The sequence below is a fragment of the Oryza brachyantha genome, chromosome 4 (assembly GCF_000231095.2).
Source record: "Oryza brachyantha chromosome 4, ObraRS2, whole genome shotgun sequence".
Taxonomy (NCBI): domain Eukaryota; kingdom Viridiplantae; phylum Streptophyta; class Magnoliopsida; order Poales; family Poaceae; genus Oryza; species Oryza brachyantha.
The window spans coordinates 19,990,985-20,009,382 of record NC_023166.2 but is presented as its reverse complement, the minus strand read 5'-3'; the positions used below and the strand labels follow the sequence as shown (position 1 = coordinate 20,009,382).

General features: G+C 41.2%; 3 protein-coding genes across 3 annotated transcripts; all 3 read right to left on the bottom strand.

Moving 5' to 3' along the window:
- Nucleotides 1–93: 93 nt before the first annotated feature.
- Nucleotides 94–3,295, bottom strand: LOC102715012 (COP9 signalosome complex subunit 5). Its single transcript, XM_006652872.3, has 6 exons — nucleotides 2,773–3,295; nucleotides 1,773–2,054; nucleotides 1,546–1,693; nucleotides 1,366–1,445; nucleotides 517–597; nucleotides 94–424 (listed from the first exon to the last, which is right to left on the bottom strand). Exons 1-6 carry the CDS (start codon nucleotides 3,169–3,171, stop codon nucleotides 326–328), a joined length of 1,089 nt encoding a protein of 362 aa, XP_006652935.1. The 5' UTR covers nucleotides 3,172–3,295; the 3' UTR covers nucleotides 94–325.
- A 3,168-nt stretch (nucleotides 3,296–6,463) lies between these two features.
- On the bottom strand, nucleotides 6,464–11,515 carry LOC102715296 (probable receptor-like serine/threonine-protein kinase At5g57670). The gene is made up of 7 exons (XM_006652873.3): nucleotides 10,982–11,515; nucleotides 10,651–10,908; nucleotides 10,393–10,550; nucleotides 10,231–10,310; nucleotides 10,019–10,154; nucleotides 9,732–9,881; nucleotides 6,464–6,835 (listed from the first exon to the last, which is right to left on the bottom strand). Exons 1-7 carry the CDS (start codon nucleotides 11,172–11,174, stop codon nucleotides 6,623–6,625), a joined length of 1,188 nt encoding a protein of 395 aa, XP_006652936.1. The 5' UTR covers nucleotides 11,175–11,515; the 3' UTR covers nucleotides 6,464–6,622.
- A 712-nt stretch (nucleotides 11,516–12,227) lies between these two features.
- Nucleotides 12,228–16,833, bottom strand: LOC102715756 (monosaccharide-sensing protein 2-like). The gene is made up of 8 exons (XM_006653773.2): nucleotides 16,617–16,833; nucleotides 16,411–16,523; nucleotides 16,080–16,187; nucleotides 14,576–15,145; nucleotides 14,115–14,377; nucleotides 13,434–13,913; nucleotides 12,984–13,171; nucleotides 12,228–12,861 (listed from the first exon to the last, which is right to left on the bottom strand). Exons 2-8 carry the CDS (start codon nucleotides 16,514–16,516, stop codon nucleotides 12,393–12,395), a joined length of 2,184 nt encoding a protein of 727 aa, XP_006653836.1. The 5' UTR covers nucleotides 16,517–16,523; nucleotides 16,617–16,833; the 3' UTR covers nucleotides 12,228–12,392.
- Nucleotides 16,834–18,398: the final 1,565 nt, after the last annotated feature.

Genomic DNA, 18,398 nt, shown 5'->3' with positions numbered 1-18,398 from the left:
TCACTATAGCAACCAAAAGCAGTTGATAAATACATCAACATAAGTTTCACTGTGCACAGAAAACCATTCATGTGCGAGAGAACATGGTGACTTGGGCCAAAGTTATTGGTAATCTCAACGTATATTGCACAGTGGCAACCAAAAGATGCAAAAATCAACTCATAATTACATCGGTTATGATCTTACGATGAAACCCAGATAACACATTTTGAATCGGGTAGTTATGCCGGACCAGCTGCAAGTCATGAAACAACTCAGACACCGCCAGTGCATGTGAATCCAGCATAAACAAAAGGCTATCTAATGGAGGAGTTATGTAGAAGTCTCAAGCTTCAACCATAGGCTCAGGCCCAGATGAATCTGGAGCGCTTGTGCCTGCCTTGTTTGACGGGTGAACAGAGTTGAAGAGGATATCCTTAATGACCTTGAACATCAAATTGCAAAGGTTAGCACAATACAAGCAAACATACCAGGAAATCAAACTCATCAGTAGTCAAGGCATAAACTGTGGCTTACCTGTGACATGAGACCATGGACCTGTTCAGCAGTAATTTTCGAGCTATCCCTAGTTACTTTAGCCAGTGGAGACTCCTCTTGCTAAATAAACCATAAAAAAGAATGAGGAAACTTTATTTAGTTCTCAGAGATAGCCAGAATTTAATGCATGTAGGTACAGAAATTAATGAGTACAATAATGGTAACCACAAAACCTGATGATACAAAATTACATACACAAGAACAATTGAACACACTATATACTAATTAACACAAATAGGTTAATGAGAGCAAAATGGGTAGTAATTCTAAAGAAATCCAAAAACAAGTTTGTTATAGTCATATGGGTGAAACATCACAATGTTGAGGACACATAATAGGACAAAGAAAAATTAGATTTATGTATTCATTATTCAATCTTAATATATGTATATCCAAATATAGACTTGGCTCATTTGTTGCAACTCTGAAGGAACCATATGCATAACTGGATCATAATTTCCCAATCTCACTTGCCAGATGGATTTCATATTCATATCTTGCATTTTATTTTACTATCATCAATCTGTGCACTCAGCCTAAAATATCCTCTCAACCAAGGTACAGAGCAACATAACGCAGCACTCCTATCAGAGGAAATGGAGGTATCATAGCTATAACCTCCTCCCAACTTTCTCGGTAAGAAATAGCAGATAACAAACTGATCCATGCATGACGTCACTAGTTGTCTAAATGTTCAATGTTTCAAATCTAGTTGGCATTTATTACTAGTTGGCATTTATTTATCTCACAGGTTGCAACTTGCAAGAATACAATACCACCACAAATTATTGGAAGTGACAAAGAACAGTAAATGGTGCAGCATATGACCTCTTTCTTTCGTTGTGATGGCATGAGCATGCCATATCGGCTGTGTGCTAGTTGGCCCTCAGCTTGCTCTAGTTTATCAGCTGCATAGCACAAATTGGTTTATAACCTTATCTGGCCTCATGCTAAACGAAGTTAGACATGTATTTCTTTTTGGGCAAATCTTCATAAAAAGAATCTTACCTAAATCAAAGATCTGGCCAGCAACATAATCCCTGTTGCCCAGGAGAGGTGATGAAGATAACGTGTTGACCCAGTACTTGTTCCAAAGTAGATCAAGGAGGTGAGAGTCCAGGGATGACTTGAAATAAGTTATATCCAGAGCATAGTACTGCATGGAACTCAATTAGAACAGAACTAGATCATAAGATGGGAGAAAGAGGAAAAAAATTGACGTGTAATTTAGTTACCTGTTTGCAGTGGACACCAAAATCTTCTATCTTGTTGAGTGGTATTGTCTGATACTCGGACACAGGTTCATCTGGTGGCTTATAGTCTTTTGGATATGTCCTAAAAGCTCCAATTTCCACTTTACCAGCAGAAACAGTCCTTGTAGGGTCTATCACAACAGCCATGAATGGCTCTTGAAATTGCTGATTAAGCATCTGAGTTGACACATCGATGCCTGATAACCAGCATCCATAACCAGGGTGTGAGTGATACCAGCCAACCACATTCTCCAACCTTCCAGCCTATCCAAATGAAATATGCATGTTAGGTAACTTATATAGCAAATTACGCTGAATTATCCTGATTTTCTGAGTTCAGCAATCATTAGGCAATGAATTTTGAATAGAACATGAAGTATGGACATAAAAAATCAAGACTCCCCTATTAAGCCATCCCAAAGTTTATGTATGATTAGGAGGCAAGTTAATGCTGTCCTACACAGTATGGGGACTGCTAAATCCTACAACAAATGCTGTGAAACAGGGTATACAATGCAGTATGTGCAAAATTAGGGAACACTGAACACCACTAGTTCAAAGAGTTAAAATGTCTAGTAAAACTTCCCAATATTACACCCTGAAGCATATTTTTATCCCTATGATCAAACATCACAGATTCACAGTATGTCAGTAGCACTTAGGTGGTCAGTCGCACAACAAACACACCATATAAATCATCGGTCTGTTAACAAAATGTGAGAGCTAGCAACACAGACCTCAGAACCACAATAACCAGTGAGTGGAGTCACTGGAGCAATCTGACGGCCACATTATCGATACAAATTAGCAGCGCTGACAAAATTTACCAGAAATGATTTCAATGGAACAACATGAGCATGAGTACTATGCATGCAATTTCACGCAGGAAATAACATAGTGGGCTAGATTTGATAAACATTGCAGCGCAGTGCGATCGAGAGCTTCAGAATAAACAGCGAGGACGGAAGGGATGGGGCCTGACCTGCTTGTTGATGGTGGAGTACTCGACCATATACTCGTAGGCGTCGGCCTGGGCGTTGACCCTGGTCTCGGTCCCCTCGACGGGGAGCGCGAAGGCGTCCATGACGACGATGGCGTCGCCCTCGCACTTGCCCTGCATGAGGCCCATGACCTCGATGGTGCCCCCGGCGCGGGCGTGGACGACCATCTTGAGGAGCGCGAGCGCGGAGATCCTGGCGCGGCGGAAGTGGTGGGGGTCGTTCGTCCAGGGCTTCTCCTGCTGCACCCGCGCCTGCGCCGCCTCGTCGTAGCGGTAGATCGCGTCCAGCGCGTCCGTGTCCGCCGCCGCGGCCGCCGACGGGATGTTGTTCTCCAGCTCCCACGTCTGCCTCGCCATCGCCGCCGACGAGGTGGGCTCCATCGCGCCGCCCCCCTGCTCCGCGTGGACCCTCGCCGCCGGCAGGCAAAACCCTAGCCCTAGGAAGAGGACGGGGTTTGATTTCGGAGCTCTCTCTCTCTCTCTCTCTCTCTCTCTCTCTTTCTCTCTGCTTGCTTCACAGGGCGAGGAGAGGCAGGAGAGCTACCCTATTTTGGGCTTTATGGGCCGGGCCGGGCCGAGAGAGTGAGCGGGGGCAGTGGATATTGGGCTTATTAATAGGCCAGCCCATTCTCTTGCGTTGTTGGCCCACCGAGATTGCCACTAATGCTGTTGACTGGTCAATGTTCCTTCCTTGGAAAGTGGAAACTAGTACCGGGTTGGGCCGAATTTGATGTGTTCAGTCAGGAGACGGTGTTTTAATTTAAGGCATATGAATACGTGATATATCGCTATATAAACACGCAAACTTAAATTTAATTCTTACATGTTGTAAAAAATATATATGAAAATATATGTATGGAGTTTAATTTATTCTTTTTTAACAACCTGTAGAGAGAATTTAAACTTGTACTTTTGTGGACGATATATCACATGCTGATATACATAGTCGATGCTTTCTAAAAAAATTATAACTATGTAAAAATGGGCGGATGTCCCTCGAGATATTAACATTCAATCCCTTTAGTCAGTACCATATTAATCACCTGCGTCGTCCAACTTTTTAGCCAGCATTTTAGTTTAATCACTTCCATTTTCCACTCAAAGCATTTTTTTTCACACAGAATCTGAAAAATGTGTAACAGCATTTGTTTGAGCATTCTGCTTCGCTGGGTGTTGAAGCGCCCATGTGTTTACAGCAAATCCTAGACTCCTAACAGTGAGGATCGAGCAACGTATATACTGACGGTCTCGGATTAATTAACCTGAATTGGCTTATCTGAAGAATCTTTGATGCATGCTAATTACCGACAGAATCACTTAAACATGATATGGTACATTGTATGGTCAATCCGAGCAATTTTGTCGTTCTGCAGTGCAGATTTGTCTGTACCGAACTTTGTTGATCTCTTACCCCTTATTCGGTGCATGCTTGGAGAACAGCACGCATGCAAAAAGAAGAAAAAAAATCTAACACCGATCTGTTTGTGAATGAATTTGTTGTCCTGGAGTTTGAGAATCTCTCATGTGGTTTATCAGCACTGAACCTTGACCTGCTTGACATGGTCGGCCGGTCACTCTGGGACTAATTGTTCAGTTCGTCGCCGTGCGTTCAGGTTCAGAAGATAAAAACAACAGTTTCTGAATTTCTACGCAAGCTCTCGACTTTCGTACTGTAAGATTCTTTAGACTTGGCTAGATTTATCTATTGATAAATATATATAATTTGTATATATTTCAAGATTTGTTAGCATATATATATGTAGCTATACACAACTAAAAAGTTTTACATTGTGAAACGAATACATTTTAATCTAAAAGAAATGAAGAATGGTAAGAATGTATTTGTAGCTTTTTTTTCAGGTCTAATTCATTTAAAGAACCAGAGATCGAAACCCACACTTTTTCTTTACTGATGGACACTACCGATCAACAACCATCACTCATCTGTCCCCTACCAAATTGCACTTGACAAATCATATTCTCAACCCCTAATACAACTAGTATTCGACTGATAGCTATCCGTGGTAGCTAAGAAGTAGCACGCAGTATGAAGATATCATTTTTAGCTGAGGCCCCATATATACATAATACACACACACACATCACTATCTGCCTCTGAACTTCTTGCATCAAACAGTCGGTCGTGCAAGTCTGTATATTTTGGATCATTGTGCCACGGGCACGCAGCAGCGCATGTTCATCTCAGCAACCTAGTTGCAGCATGCAACTGCAAATCTGCATAGCTAGCCCTAGCTGCTGCATGTATGATCACGGGGGCGATTGCTATGCTCATCATAATGTGCTCGACGTCCCTTTGTATTAGCTGCTAGATCAGTATAGTAACCTGACAGCATGCTAAACAAAGTTCCATGTGCTGAGTTCAACTCGATCGCATAGAGATAATCAGGATTCGTCAGAGCATACTTGCTAGTAATAAAGTAGGTAGTACAAACCCTGCATATAAATGCTACACAGTGCTCGCAGATATCAATAATGTGACACCATATTTGCATTACTACTGTTTGGGATAAGCTGGTCCTGCTAATTACGATGTTGCAGCTCACACTGTCAGTAACCACTAATGCATTGGGCCATTGAGTTTAACTTCAACTCCAGTGAGCCAATGAGCACTACGCATCTCAGGCTCGATCGATCGTAGCCACAGTTCCAAACTAGGATGAGTTGTTGGTAGATCTGGCAAAGCAAAGCAGGAGCTGACAACGAAGCCAACCATCGATGGAGAGTGGTCAGAGAGAGTTAGTAGCAGCAAGAGCGAGCATGCATCATTGTGGGGGATCTTGCGTGGACCGGTGGTCACGTAGAATAATACGGCCACTGGTAGATCGGTCGCATTTCTACAGGGTCCATCAGTGTCAATGCTTATACTGTTGATCTCTCTGCATGTGTTCATCTTGCCAGTCTCTGAACCTTGCCTTTATTACTTTCCAAGCACAGTGACTCAGCTTAATCTGCAGTCCTAGGTTGGCTGCTGGCAATTTAATTACTCCTGAGAGAATAGGAAAATGGGAGTAGATGATACAGTTCATCTCTTTAACTCCCTTTCCAGTTTGAGCTTTAGAGATTCAGAATGCCATCCATAGTTTCACATAGTTTTAAGGCATGTTACGTAGTAGCCATTTTAGTGCAGTCCAATGAAATAGAACTGACTTTTTTTTTCCCTTTCGTTGACAGACAGAACTGCTGCGTGATCCAATCTGAACTCTGCTCAATGACTTCTTGGTTACTTCATCGATCGATGCCACCAGGACATGTAGCTGAAGAGGAACAGCAAGGACGAACAAATAAAGCAGCAGCAGCTGCAGGGCTCACCCAACTGCACTTGAGTCCTGAGCTAACCAACGGATTCCGAACCGAAGCCCACCTGCCGGTGCCTGGCATGTGCTGGTTTGCTAGCTAAACAAATCAACCAAAAGGACTATCATATCCCTAATAATCAGCTCATCTCCAATCCATCCACAGAAAACCGTAAACCAACAGCAGTTTCCAGTTGGTTGGGGCAAAGCCATGGCATGACAAACTTGTGTCAGTCTGTTCATCTTGGACAGTGTTGGGTACAAACCGTCTGAATCATCACTGTCAAATGAGCAGATCAGCTGCTGGAGTTAGTAGGGGTGTTAATGAGGAGATTCTTGCTAATGGAGGCATGAAATGATGATCAAAACCATGGGCCTGAACCTCTTTTTTTTTTTGCCTGAATTTACTATTGTCTAGGTTGTTTATGTACACTAATATAATCTCATCGATCATAGTATCACCTAAAACCAAAACCAATTGGGCTCTCTGTCGACTGACAGATGCAAATATTTTGGGGCTAATCATTGGCGTGGATGCTGCACGCTGACGACGATATCGAGGGGGAATCCGATTCATCGTCGTTATCATAGTTGTCATCGTCGTCGTCGTCGTCGTCGTCCTCGAAGTCGTCAAGATCGTCGAAGTCCCAAAACTCATCTTCCTCCTCCTCCTCCTCGGGCATCAGCCATTGATCCTGAGATATCTCGCCGGACTCCAATAACTCCAGGACCTGCCATGTCCCATGTGAACTGAGTCAGTTAAGTACAACACAGTTGCAAATTAATTAAGTGGCAGTACGACACACAGTTGAGCTTGCAGTACGCTCAACAATTGACCGGTTGTTGGTACTAACTACTCCTACATTGGGCATTTAGAGAAACATGAAAGCCAAATGCGATGCAATTAAGATCCAGTTTGTATGTTCAACATGGTGTATACAAACTGAAGTGCATATTTCAGTGAAACAGATGTTCTTATAGCAAATTCAACTAGATATCGGCAGTTAGTTATAAGCATTCTTTTAGATGATGGAATAAAATCCCAGCCTCTCTACCCTACGAAGTCAGTAAGGTAGCTTGCACAAAGTGCATAATTCTGTTTTATAACCTATTTGCTCAAAATGCGAAATTCAGTTGTCGTTTCTCAAAACATGATATCGACACTGAATGTATGTATATATCCACCTTCCAAGGCATTTGGGAGTTCAAAAGAAAGTAATTGTCCACATTTTGTAGTATATGGGTCAATGGTAGTATGGTGCACTGCAACACTAATAAACTGGTGCATGATTAAATCTTTGATTAGAGGTGAGCAAGTTTTCTATGTGCACATTGGGGTGGCATGTTTTGTACGTTTGTCCCAAGATTTATGTTCTTGAGCTGTCCTGTGTCCCCCACTTCACCTTGGCTCTGGGCTTCTCGTGAATCAATGGGAACCAAAAGGATAATGGAGAAGGTAGGAGGCAACAGAGCATCCTATGCCCTCCCCTTCTAAAATCAAGAAACCGACCACATTTTAGATGAGGCCAAACTCTTGTCTTCTTCTCAAGTCAAGTAAAATTATAAGATTACATTGTGCACTACTTGGTCTATTGTTTTCCCCTTGTTTGCTTCTAAGACGGTTTAAACTAGTAATTTTGGCTGCAACTGTTGGTGACTTGTAAAATACCATGGCAAATAGGAAATATTGCAAAAATAGTTCTCTTCCTAAAAACCATATCATAACAGAAGTGGTAAATTCTTTGAAATGCTAATGTTATTACATTTTCCTTCTAAAAACCAATAATTAGAGTTTTTTTTTTGTGTGTGTGTGTGGTGAGAGTTGGCACCCTTTTTGGAGAGAACAAAGTCAATAATTTCCCATGCTTCATCAGACCAACTTTTGGTCTTAAAAAAATCAAACGGCATTCCAAAATTACACAATCAAAGAGGCAATTCATTTTTCTTGCTTGAATTTCTATAATCTTTCGTAGCGCCAATCTTTTGCAAAATACCCAAGAATTAAGAGGAAATTTAAATAATTTTACTGAAACATTAAAATTCCTTAACACGACAATATGTGGGCCTTCCGTAGTAAAAACGAAATGGAAAGATGAAGAGTAAATCAAACTTTTAGGTCTGTTCAGAAAAAAAAAATCCAAATAGGTCAATATTGACAGGCATTGATGTGTTCAAGCTACCTTCCCTTATGTTCAACTTATTCTTTCATGTATGATGTCCTCATACATAGCTGATACCTCTGTTTCTGTAATGTAGTACCTAAACAAATATGATCACTTCCACGTACTGTGGAATCCTACTGAGAGAGGCTCAATTAGTTTCACATTAAAAATGAGATCTCACCACACAGTGACAGACGAAGACAAAGCATACGCAATCAAGTTTGGTGCAATGTTACTCGCCAACTGGCTGCTAGATGCTACACTAGCAAGATAAACTAAAACCAAAGGCTTGCTGTCACAACTGACACAGCACAATGTGGCCGTATTTAACAACCACAGGAGGCAAGTGGATGATATGGATATACTAGTAGCAGTAGGACAAAGCAAATAATACTAGCAGCATACATTGCCATTGCATTAGGGCACCCAGATGTCTGATTAGACCAAGCATATACGGATTATGTTGTGTAAAATATAACTTCAGATAGGAGAATTATACTTGTGTGAGATAGCTACCTAGCACCAGACATATAAAAAAATTAATGGAAGTCACCTACAGAGTATGACTTGAATATTAGTAGAGAACCTCATTAATTTAGACCATTCTTGCTAGCTTGATAGTTCATATAATACAGTAATGTCTCTTAGACTAGATCCTCTCATCGATTTATCCACCAGCCGTTAACAATTATTCCTGTATACCGGTTCTCCTGATTTCTGTTGAGATTTTTCATGTCGTTGTATGGTTTGATAGATCTGTTGAACCTACCATACTACCGTATACAAATCGTTTATAGGTAATGTGTATGTGGATATGCAAACTCCAACGGAATTCAATCGAACTCTGCGCCATAAGAAATTCTCAAGTTTCCTGTCTATATGATTAACAATCTAACCTGAAGAAGATTTCAGTGGTTGCCAGTTGCAATGCAAGGTAGAATGCTATCTTTGATTTGAGTTGCTGGCTCAAGCAGCAACCCAATTAGCACAGCACATAGGAATTAAAACTTCCCTAGCTCTTGTCCTCTTCTGATGATGTTGAGAGATTTTGTCTGGTGGCCCATACATTGCAACCAAGGAATGCTACAGTCTGTCAGAGTCAGACCTAACCTTAACATTCCTAAGCTAATGGGGGTTTGCACACTCTAGATCAATTAGGTCGCCAACTAATCCAAAGCTACCATGCAATTTCGAAGCTGATGTCAGCAGAAAGGCCTTCCCAGTGATCAATGGTCCATGTCTTGTACTATGGTAGTAGTACCTTGGTAGGAAAATAATTGAATTCCATAATTGTTCAGTGTCAATTTTACTGTACTTGTTAACATGGACAGTTCAATGCGATGCTCTTCTCTCGGATTCATGGATTCTAAAATGATCTTAATTTGGTCGAGATCGAGATGGAACAGCAAGTGCAGTTGCAGAAAAAAAAAAAGATTTGATTTTTTTTCTCTGTTTCTTCTCTTACCTGAGTCATGGTTGGCCGCCACGCCGCCGCGGGCCGGACGCAGAGCGACGCGACGAACATGAGCCGCCTGAGCTGCGCGCCGTCGTAGCCGTCGCCGAGGCGCGGGTCCACGAGCCCCTGCGCCACGCCGTCGTTCAGGTACGGCTTCGCCTGCACACGCGCCACACACACACATGTCAGGCCATGTCGTGTCCCTGACCAAACACCTGGCCAACCACACGTCGTGCTCGTGTCGCGCGGTGGGTGAGGCCCCGCCGGCGGCGGCGAGGATGGGATGACGCACGCACCCAGGCGATGAGGCTCTTGTGGGAGCCGTCCACCGGCTTCCTCCCGGAGATGAGCTCGAGGAGGAAGACGCCGAAGGCGAACACGTCCGTCTTCTCGTCCACGATGCCGTGCGTGAAGTACTCCGGCGCCAGGCACCTGCCCACGTCGAAGCAAATTAATGTCCGGCGTCCCAGAGCTTTTGCTGCCATGGGCCATGGAAACGTGTGCTCACCCGAACGTGCCCTCGATGGGCGCGATGGCGTGGTGCGTCCACTCCGACGGCAGCCACCGGGCGAGCCCGAAGTCCGAAATCTGAGGTGAATTCTTTCTCTCGGTGAGGAGTCGCTCGCCACGGCGAAGACGAACAGAGCAAGCAATGAAAAGAATAAAGAACCTGAGGCTCGTAGTCGGCGGTGAGGAGGATGTTGGACGCCTTGATGTCGCGGTGGATAATCCTCCGGGCACAGCCCTTGTGGAGGTACCGGAGCCCCCGCGCCGTGCCGACGGCGATCCCGTGCCGCTGGCGCCACGCCATCGCCGGCAGCTTCTCGTCTGCAGCAGTCGCAACGCGCGCGGCGTAAGCGGGTTAGCTCGTCGGCGGCGAAACAGAGTGCAGAAGAAATTGGGGGGGGGGGGGGGGGGGGACACTCGCCGTGGAGGTTGGCGGAGACGGAGCCCCGGGCGGAGAACTCGAAGATGAGGTGGAGGCCGCGGTCGACGCAGCAGCCGAGCAGCGCCGTGACGTTGCGGTGGCGGACGTGGCCCACCGTGCCCAGCTCCGTCAGGAAGTCCTTCTCCTTCTTCTCGTCCGCCGCCGCCGTCGGCGCCAGCCGCTTCACCGCCACGGCGCTCCCATCCTCCAGCACCCCGCGGTACACCTCGCCGTACCCGCCTCTCCCCACCATGTTGTCTGCACCACCCCGCCGGCGTTCAATCACCAAACCCAGAAGAAAAAACAACCAAAAGCTAACGCCTTTCTTTACCTCGGTGGAAGCCATTGGTGGCCCGGTCGACCTCCTCATATGAGAAGCACCTCCAAGTCGGCTTATTCGGCGTCGGCGGCGGCGGCGGCTCGACGTCGACGCCGCACTCGTCATTGGACTCGTCGGAGTTGCTGCTCCGGCGGCCGAGGGACAGCAGCCTCTTCAGGCTCCGGCTCCTCTTCAGATAGTTCATCCTCCTCCACTTCACCTCACTCCCCTCCCCTCACCCAATCCAACGCCAAGAACACGGTCAAGCAGATGGATTACGGCCGCATTGAAGCTGCCTCGCTCCGTTCAGCAGAGGCACGGCATTAAATCGGACACAGTAGCAGTTAAATAGCAGCGACTGCTGCAGAGGAGAGGAGAGGACACGATGTCACTGTCCGTGCCAGTGCTCCCCTGCAGCGACGGCGAGGAGGGAGGGAACAGCGCGATGCGAGCTTGCGACGAGAGAGACGCCTACGCTTTATATGCGTGTGTGTGCGCTCTCCGGCGTGGGACCCAGCCGCCAACGGAAGCAGGCAACGCCATTACCGCACCCAATGCTTTCTACTCCTCTTTTTTTCAAACCAAATCGACCTATTTCTTCTTCTTCTCAACTCATCTCAAGGTGAAGATGGTGGTGTCTTCGATTTGGTGGGTTGCCGCTGATTGCTGGGCGGCGATCTGTTTGTACGTCAATAAATTCAGCATCGGTTCTCCTTGTTTGTGTGGGAACCATCATGGAAAGGCTTCGAGCGTGACATGTCAACCGTTTGTCAGTCAGGTGTGTTTTTCTTTTTTTTTTCACCCTATAAACCATGCAAGGTTCACAGCTGATTTTTCATTTTTGTTTCACCCTAAACCATGCGAGCTTCAGAGCTGATTCTGATTTGTACGTGATTTTTGGGACTGAGTGGGTAAATAGAGAAAGTTGACTCACTCAGACATGCGTGCTCTCTACGTAGAATATGAAAACACAAAATTGAATTACTGCCCCGTCCTATAATAACTTTATTTTTCGTTTTTTTATCCAACGTTTGATCATTCATCTTATTTAAAAAATTTATATAAAAACTTAAAAAATTACTTACACATAAAATACTATTCATATTTTATCATCTAGTAACAATAAAAATATTAATTACAAAAATATTTCAAATAAGACGAATAGTCATAACATTGTATCAAAAAACTAAAAAATGAAGTTATTATGGGACAGAGATAGTAACAATTATGTATCGATAATTTAATATAAATGTGGTGTATTAGATAAATTAAAATATAAGTATTAGACACGTGCATACACACCACATAATATTAGATTCGTGAACTTAATACATAATAATATCATAATAAATGTAGCAAGAAATACAATATGATGTTATCATAAATTCCATTCTAGATGCATTATATATGGCCAATCGGTACACTACTTTTCTTCTTTTGAACCTTCATCTTCATCTTTTGATGGTCTAGATGTGCTATCGGTACAGGCATAGCATTCCGACATGACCTCAAGAGGTATGCCTTTAGTTTCTGGCACCTTAAAATACACAAACAATACGGCTAGTGCACAAACTATAGCAAATATCCCAAAAACACCCGCCAGACCAATTTTCTCCATCAAGATTGGAAAGATATAGGTGACAATGGTATCACAGATCCAAAATGTTAAGCTGCATAATACCAAGCATATGGCACGGACTCTTGTTGGGAAAATTTCTGCACATAAAATGTTTGGAATAGGGCCAAATCCCATAACAAAAATGCATTGGTACACAATTACGCATAATGCTGATATGGTAGCATGTAAATCAGTCCTCATGTCCATAACATTAGCGGCGACCAAAATAATCAAGGATATTAACAATATGGGTATTGTGCTAAGAAGAATATGCCTACATGAGTGAGAGTGCATGTTAGCATTCTATTTTTAAACAAAATAAACACTAAAAACTAATTTATTGACTAAACAATGTCAATAAAAAATAATAAACAATAAAAAATATTGAGTACTAACCTTCTTCCTTTGATATCTACGAGCCACACGGCAGTGCCAATACAAGGAAGCATCAACAAGGTGGTGATGGCACTCAATAGAATAGATTTGGATGAAGAATTAAGATCAAATGATGATAAAACGTCTCCAACACCAACTTGAATAAGTATTACAGGAGTATAATAAAGGATTCCATTTATGCCAGCAAACTACATAAACATGTTAAGCTAAGATGAGTCACAATGACGAGTTTTCATATTATATGGTGCTTTATTGTATGGTGACAAAAATAAAAAAATTTGTTATGGCATATCTAATTTCATCATCAAAAGTTGACTACCATGTTATCACTAATAGAGTAACAGTAAGCGTAGATGAAAAATATTTATAGACATAATAACTATAATATGGAACAAAACAACGATAATAACAACTTTATAACATACATTGGTGTTAATTTTTATGACTTACCTGTTGAAGTATTTGTATTGTAATGCCCACCATCAATGCTTTTCGCACTCCAGTTTCTAATAGATAAGAAAACATTTGTCCTATAGCCTCAATTGAATTATGATTATTATGTTGAGGAAAGACAGATCTATTAACTAGAGCAGTCACTTTAATAAACTGGTTGCTTAAAGAAGCATCTATTTGAGTGCCCTTGCATTTCTCATGTAGATATACCCGCTCAATTCCACTTTGAGTATTCTCATCTAAACCATCTTCTTCAACTAATTTCCATGTCAGTTGCCATCCACCACCAACAGTGTATAAGCGTTGACCTATACCATCTTCTCCTTCGGAAACATATTGATTGTCTTCATCCTCTGCTTCATCAGATACTTGAGCTTTATCCAATTCTGTATATTGATTCTCTTCATCCAATTCTGTATATTGATTCTCTTCGTTTGATGAATTTGTGTCTTGAGTTTCATTGCATATGTTGTCCGCCTGTTAGTGTATATAAAAATTTAACATAATTAAACAATATAATCAATATAATCGTATAAAGTAGTTGTTAAAAAATATAGATTGACTTGATTATTTAAAGAAATGAAATAATATTTTGTACCAAAAAAAATATAGATTGACTCGATTATTTAAAAAAAATAAATAATATTTTGTAAAATAATATAAGATATAGATGATTACCTCATTCTCATTGACACTCTCAGTAAGGATCACAATTGGATCAAAAAACGAAGAACCGATTCTCATTAGTGAGTTTGTTTTACTTTGTGAGTTTTCATCTTTAGACTGACAAATAATGCAAGATAGATCTTCTTTGAGACCATACAACTTTACTTGTTCTCCACTTGAAAATAATTTAATTTCATCAGTAGGACCAATTATAAACTCCTTCTTAATTGGAATGTGACCAATATAAGTACCTTCTAAAAGACTAGCCATTTCACCTATAAAGAGTTAGGGTAAAGTTATGGTAAGTATAAAATAGTCATGTGATAAAATTAATGATTAATGCTAAAAAAATATAAATCATATAAAATAATACATAAAATCCATTTTAACTAAAAGATCTAATAATAAAAATCAATAATTAATTAATATCATCATAAACGAATGACACTTAAAAAATAATTTCATGAATAGACCTGATACGTCTTCCCTTCTTTGTAATCTTTGTAAAACTATCCTTGCTTCATCTACTCTCCCCTGAGTTACAAGCCACCTCGGTGACTCCGGTAGATAAAATATAATCAATATGGTGTAAACAAGTGAAGGTATTAATTCGACCGCAATCATATTCCTCCAATCAACTTTTGGCGTTAGAGACATCCAAAACACCATACAATATGAAATGAACATACCAACAGAGCCACTTAATTGGGGGAATGTATTCAATTTACCACGTGTCTCTGCAGGTGCAATCTCAGATATGTATAGCGGAACATGTGTTACTGCCAAACCAATACTTAGTCCACTAATAAATCTCACAATAATTATCATATAAATCTTTTGAGACAAAAATATCATTAACAGTTCACTTGTCAATGATAAAATAGAAGAGGTCAATAGCATTATACGTCTTCCAAGTGGATCAGCCCATCGTCCAGATAAAAGTGTAGAAATTCCTGCCCCAATAAGAGCCATTGCCATAATAAGTCCATTAATCATTGGACTGCTTTGCAATCTGAATTCCTCCTCTATGTAGAATATAGCACCTAAATATCCCAAATGTAATTATTATAACATAATTTAATTGACTTATGTAAATATTGAAACATAATTTAATTGAGTTTACATTAAGAATTTTTAAAATTATTTCTTTAAGAGTGTGAAATAAGTTAATTTGATATATATGGCTATGTGATTAAAAATAATATACAATAAATTTGCATGTGATAATAAATGTTCATGCTATACAATACATGGAATTAATAGATTTAAATACTCACCTATACATTATGTAACTAAAAAAATTTATATTTTCAATATTTCTAAACTAAGAGATAATATTGGATATACGCATAATCTATTTAAGTGTTTTTAATCTATATGTTTTTGTTAGTCAAAAGTTATTGATGATATGAGTATCATATAAAACTTATGACTCTATGCAAAACTCCATCTCAATTGTAATAAATGCATATATACTATTACATGCCATTTGAACATACAATTTGAACCTATTATTTTGGCATATGAGTTGCTATATTTATAATAAAATTTGAAGAGTTATAGAATAGTTTATAGAACATATTGATGTGTTACATCTTTAATATATCTCAATGGAGAGTTCTAGATTGTACGAGTGAATGGTTAACATGAAGTCGTGTTACTCTCACTCGGTTGACAAATGTTAAGATGACATTCATCAATAGTTTATCAATACAAGTAAGAATTTTCTATTTCTCCTGAACCATAGTAAAAAACTAGTTAATTTATCCCAACCATATTTATAACCATAATTGTAATTATCTATTATTTAACTATTGCTAGAAAAATTCACTAAATTACCTTTGTATAACTATGCATTAAATATTTCTCATCATGGACGTGAAGGGAGTAGCTACACCTGGTAGTAGGATATATATATATATATATTTCATGAGAAAAGAAAGGAGAGATCGAGCAAACCGAGGTTCTCGTATTGACCTGCGATGCTGGCATTGTCCCACCCTTGCAAGAGATTGCCAATGGATGCTACTAATGCAAAGAGTGTTGGCGCATCTATGGTCACTGTATTACTCAATTTCTTGCAAGCTGCATACAACAAGTAAAAGAACCAAAGTTATCATATCACACGTACATACTATATTTCCACAACCAACTCATGAAAATTGCCCAAAAATTACCACTACAAAGTACAAAGTGAAGGAACGCATATAACCGGTACGATCATGATCATGCATGAATGATATACGTACGTACTCATAACGCGTGTTAATTACTATAAGATCAGGAGGGTTAAATTCCACAATCTTACCACGCGCGATGCTATGGTGTGGATTGAAGTGCCCGGCTGGTGGGGTTTGCAAAGCATCATGCGCGTCAGGAAGATTCGAGTCCCTCAGAAGCGGTTCTTCCTCCATGGCCGGCCTACAAGAGCAGAACGAATTAACAATCTCAGAACGACGACGACGACGAAGAAGAGCATAAACGTATTAACAATCTTAGAACGAATTAACCGACTGAGATCAGGTCGCCGCCGGCGAGAGGGTCGACCGAAGCAGGAAGAGGCGCGGCAGCGAGCGATGGCTCGGATCGGATGATGATCTAGCTCCCGTGTGCGTGTGCGAGCGATATATATCGGCGTTGTGGATTGGTTAATTAGTTAATTAGTTGGTGACGGGTGTCGGAAATCTCTCCTCTCAGACACAGTAAAGAAGAAACAAGAATATTTTGGCGATGCAGCAATCACTGATTATGTCTTTTTCTTTGCGTACACGAACGAATAAATAGACTTACATCGGATAGAATGTAACAAATTCTTCCTATTCTAATGCTGCTAGCTGCATGCACGGGAGCACATCCTAGTACTTGGTCTAATAACGGCCTTGCATCAGACACGACTAACCACTAGTCAAAGCAAGAACTAATCACTAGTTGTTGCATGCAATTTGCATGTCTCAGATATTTGCTCCACTGCTCGACCACTTCACATGACTTGGCTGCATTCCGACGTACGTATCACACGTATTACTGTGTACTTCTTTTAGTGCCACACACTGCTACAATGCAAATACCTATACAATCACTTTCTACATACAAATGGACAAAATAAACATGTATAATAGTGATGACAAGATTATTTTTAACAATTACCCCCTAATCTTGTCATTTCTCCATTCACAGGAGGGTTGGTTCATCGTAACTTATGATGTTGCAAGGAGTGCAATTTCCTTCTTTTTTTGCTGGACACTCAAACGCAAAATGCCCAAGCTCTTGGCCGTGGTAGCACATCACCTTAGATTTTTTTTTTCAAACCTCTTGCTGCAACCTCGACCACCACCATCATTATTCTTTCTCACTAAATATAGGGCCATGTCAAAACTTTTGATGATGTGACTATAAAATATCAATTGTATATGTTATTTTAATTATCAATTAAATATCATGCTACTTGAAATAATATATCATGCCTAGCATGGATGAGCATCCCAAATATACGTTTGTGGACATTATTGTGTGCTTGTGTATCTGGGCCTTAATTTGGGACAAAAAAAATCGAACATGTCGGTGAACAACATATGGGCCATAGATTTAATCATCTGGCTGAAACGACTGGGCCGAAAAAGTTTTTTTTGAAGGATACAACACGGGACGCACACGAACACACACCACGACACACGTACACACATGCGTGCGTGTCCCTACCACACGCTTAGGATTTTGGGAGGTGAGAGACGCGAGTTGCGATCCCCAGGAATCGAACTCGCGCCGGCAGCTCGCGCGCCCACGCGGCTGACCAACCGAGCACCGCTTGGTCCTCGGCCGAAAAAGTTTGACTAATTACAGATAGTTGTGTAGAGAATGGCGCGGGTTCAGCGTGTGCGCAGAAAAAAAACGCGGGACGGACACTTTCGGAGAGAAAAATTTCGCGCGACTTACAGATTGTGAACGCCAATTGCGTCCCTAGATTTGACCCACTTTTGGGCTGTGATTGGGACTACGATTATTTTAGGAACAAGATTGGACCTCTGTTGGACGTCTGTTTTTAACACAGATAAAAAAAAATCGTTTTGGGAACTAGATTGGTACGTTGTTGGAGATGCTGTAGTTGTTGGAGATGCTGTAGGAGCGAAGTAAGAAACGGTCAGATTCATATATCTTCTTTTAGTCAGGATTGATGGACGGCGGTTGTGCCCACATGCCCTAGAGAAAATTGCTATTTTGCCATCGTCAAAAATATGATTTTGCTAAATTACACTACTAGCTTTGGCTTCAATACAATACCATTATCAAACTAGTGCA

Bases quoted from the DNA above. Each gene is read 5' to 3' on its own strand.
- LOC102715756 (XM_006653773.2), bottom strand. From the start codon at position 16,516: ATGGAGGAAGAACCGCTTCTGAGGGACTCGAATCTTCCTGACGCGCAT. The intron at 14,378-14,575 runs GTCTATTCATGA...AACTCTTTATAG, and splicing joins AAGAAGGGAAGACGTATCAG to GTGAAATGGCTAGTCTTTTA. The intron at 13,172-13,433 runs GTAAGTCATAAA...ATGTTTATGTAG, and splicing joins CAATACAAATACTTCAACAG to TTTGCTGGCATAAATGGAAT.
- LOC102715012 (XM_006652872.3), bottom strand. From the start codon at position 3,171: ATGGAGCCCACCTCGTCGGCGGCGATGGCGAGGCAGACGTGGGAGCTG. The intron at 1,694-1,772 runs GTAACTAAATTA...AGTTCCATGCAG, and splicing joins TTGGTGTCCACTGCAAACAG to TACTATGCTCTGGATATAAC. The intron at 1,446-1,545 runs GTAAGATTCTTT...TGTGCTATGCAG, and splicing joins TGGCCAGATCTTTGATTTAG to CTGATAAACTAGAGCAAGCT.
- LOC102715296 (XM_006652873.3), bottom strand. From the start codon at position 11,174: ATGAACTATCTGAAGAGGAGCCGGAGCCTGAAGAGGCTGCTGTCCCTC. The intron at 10,909-10,981 runs GTAAAGAAAGGC...GGGGTGGTGCAG, and splicing joins CACCAATGGCTTCCACCGAG to ACAACATGGTGGGGAGAGGC. The intron at 10,311-10,392 runs GTTCTTTATTCT...AATTCACCTCAG, and splicing joins CCGCCGACTACGAGCCTCAG to ATTTCGGACTTCGGGCTCGC.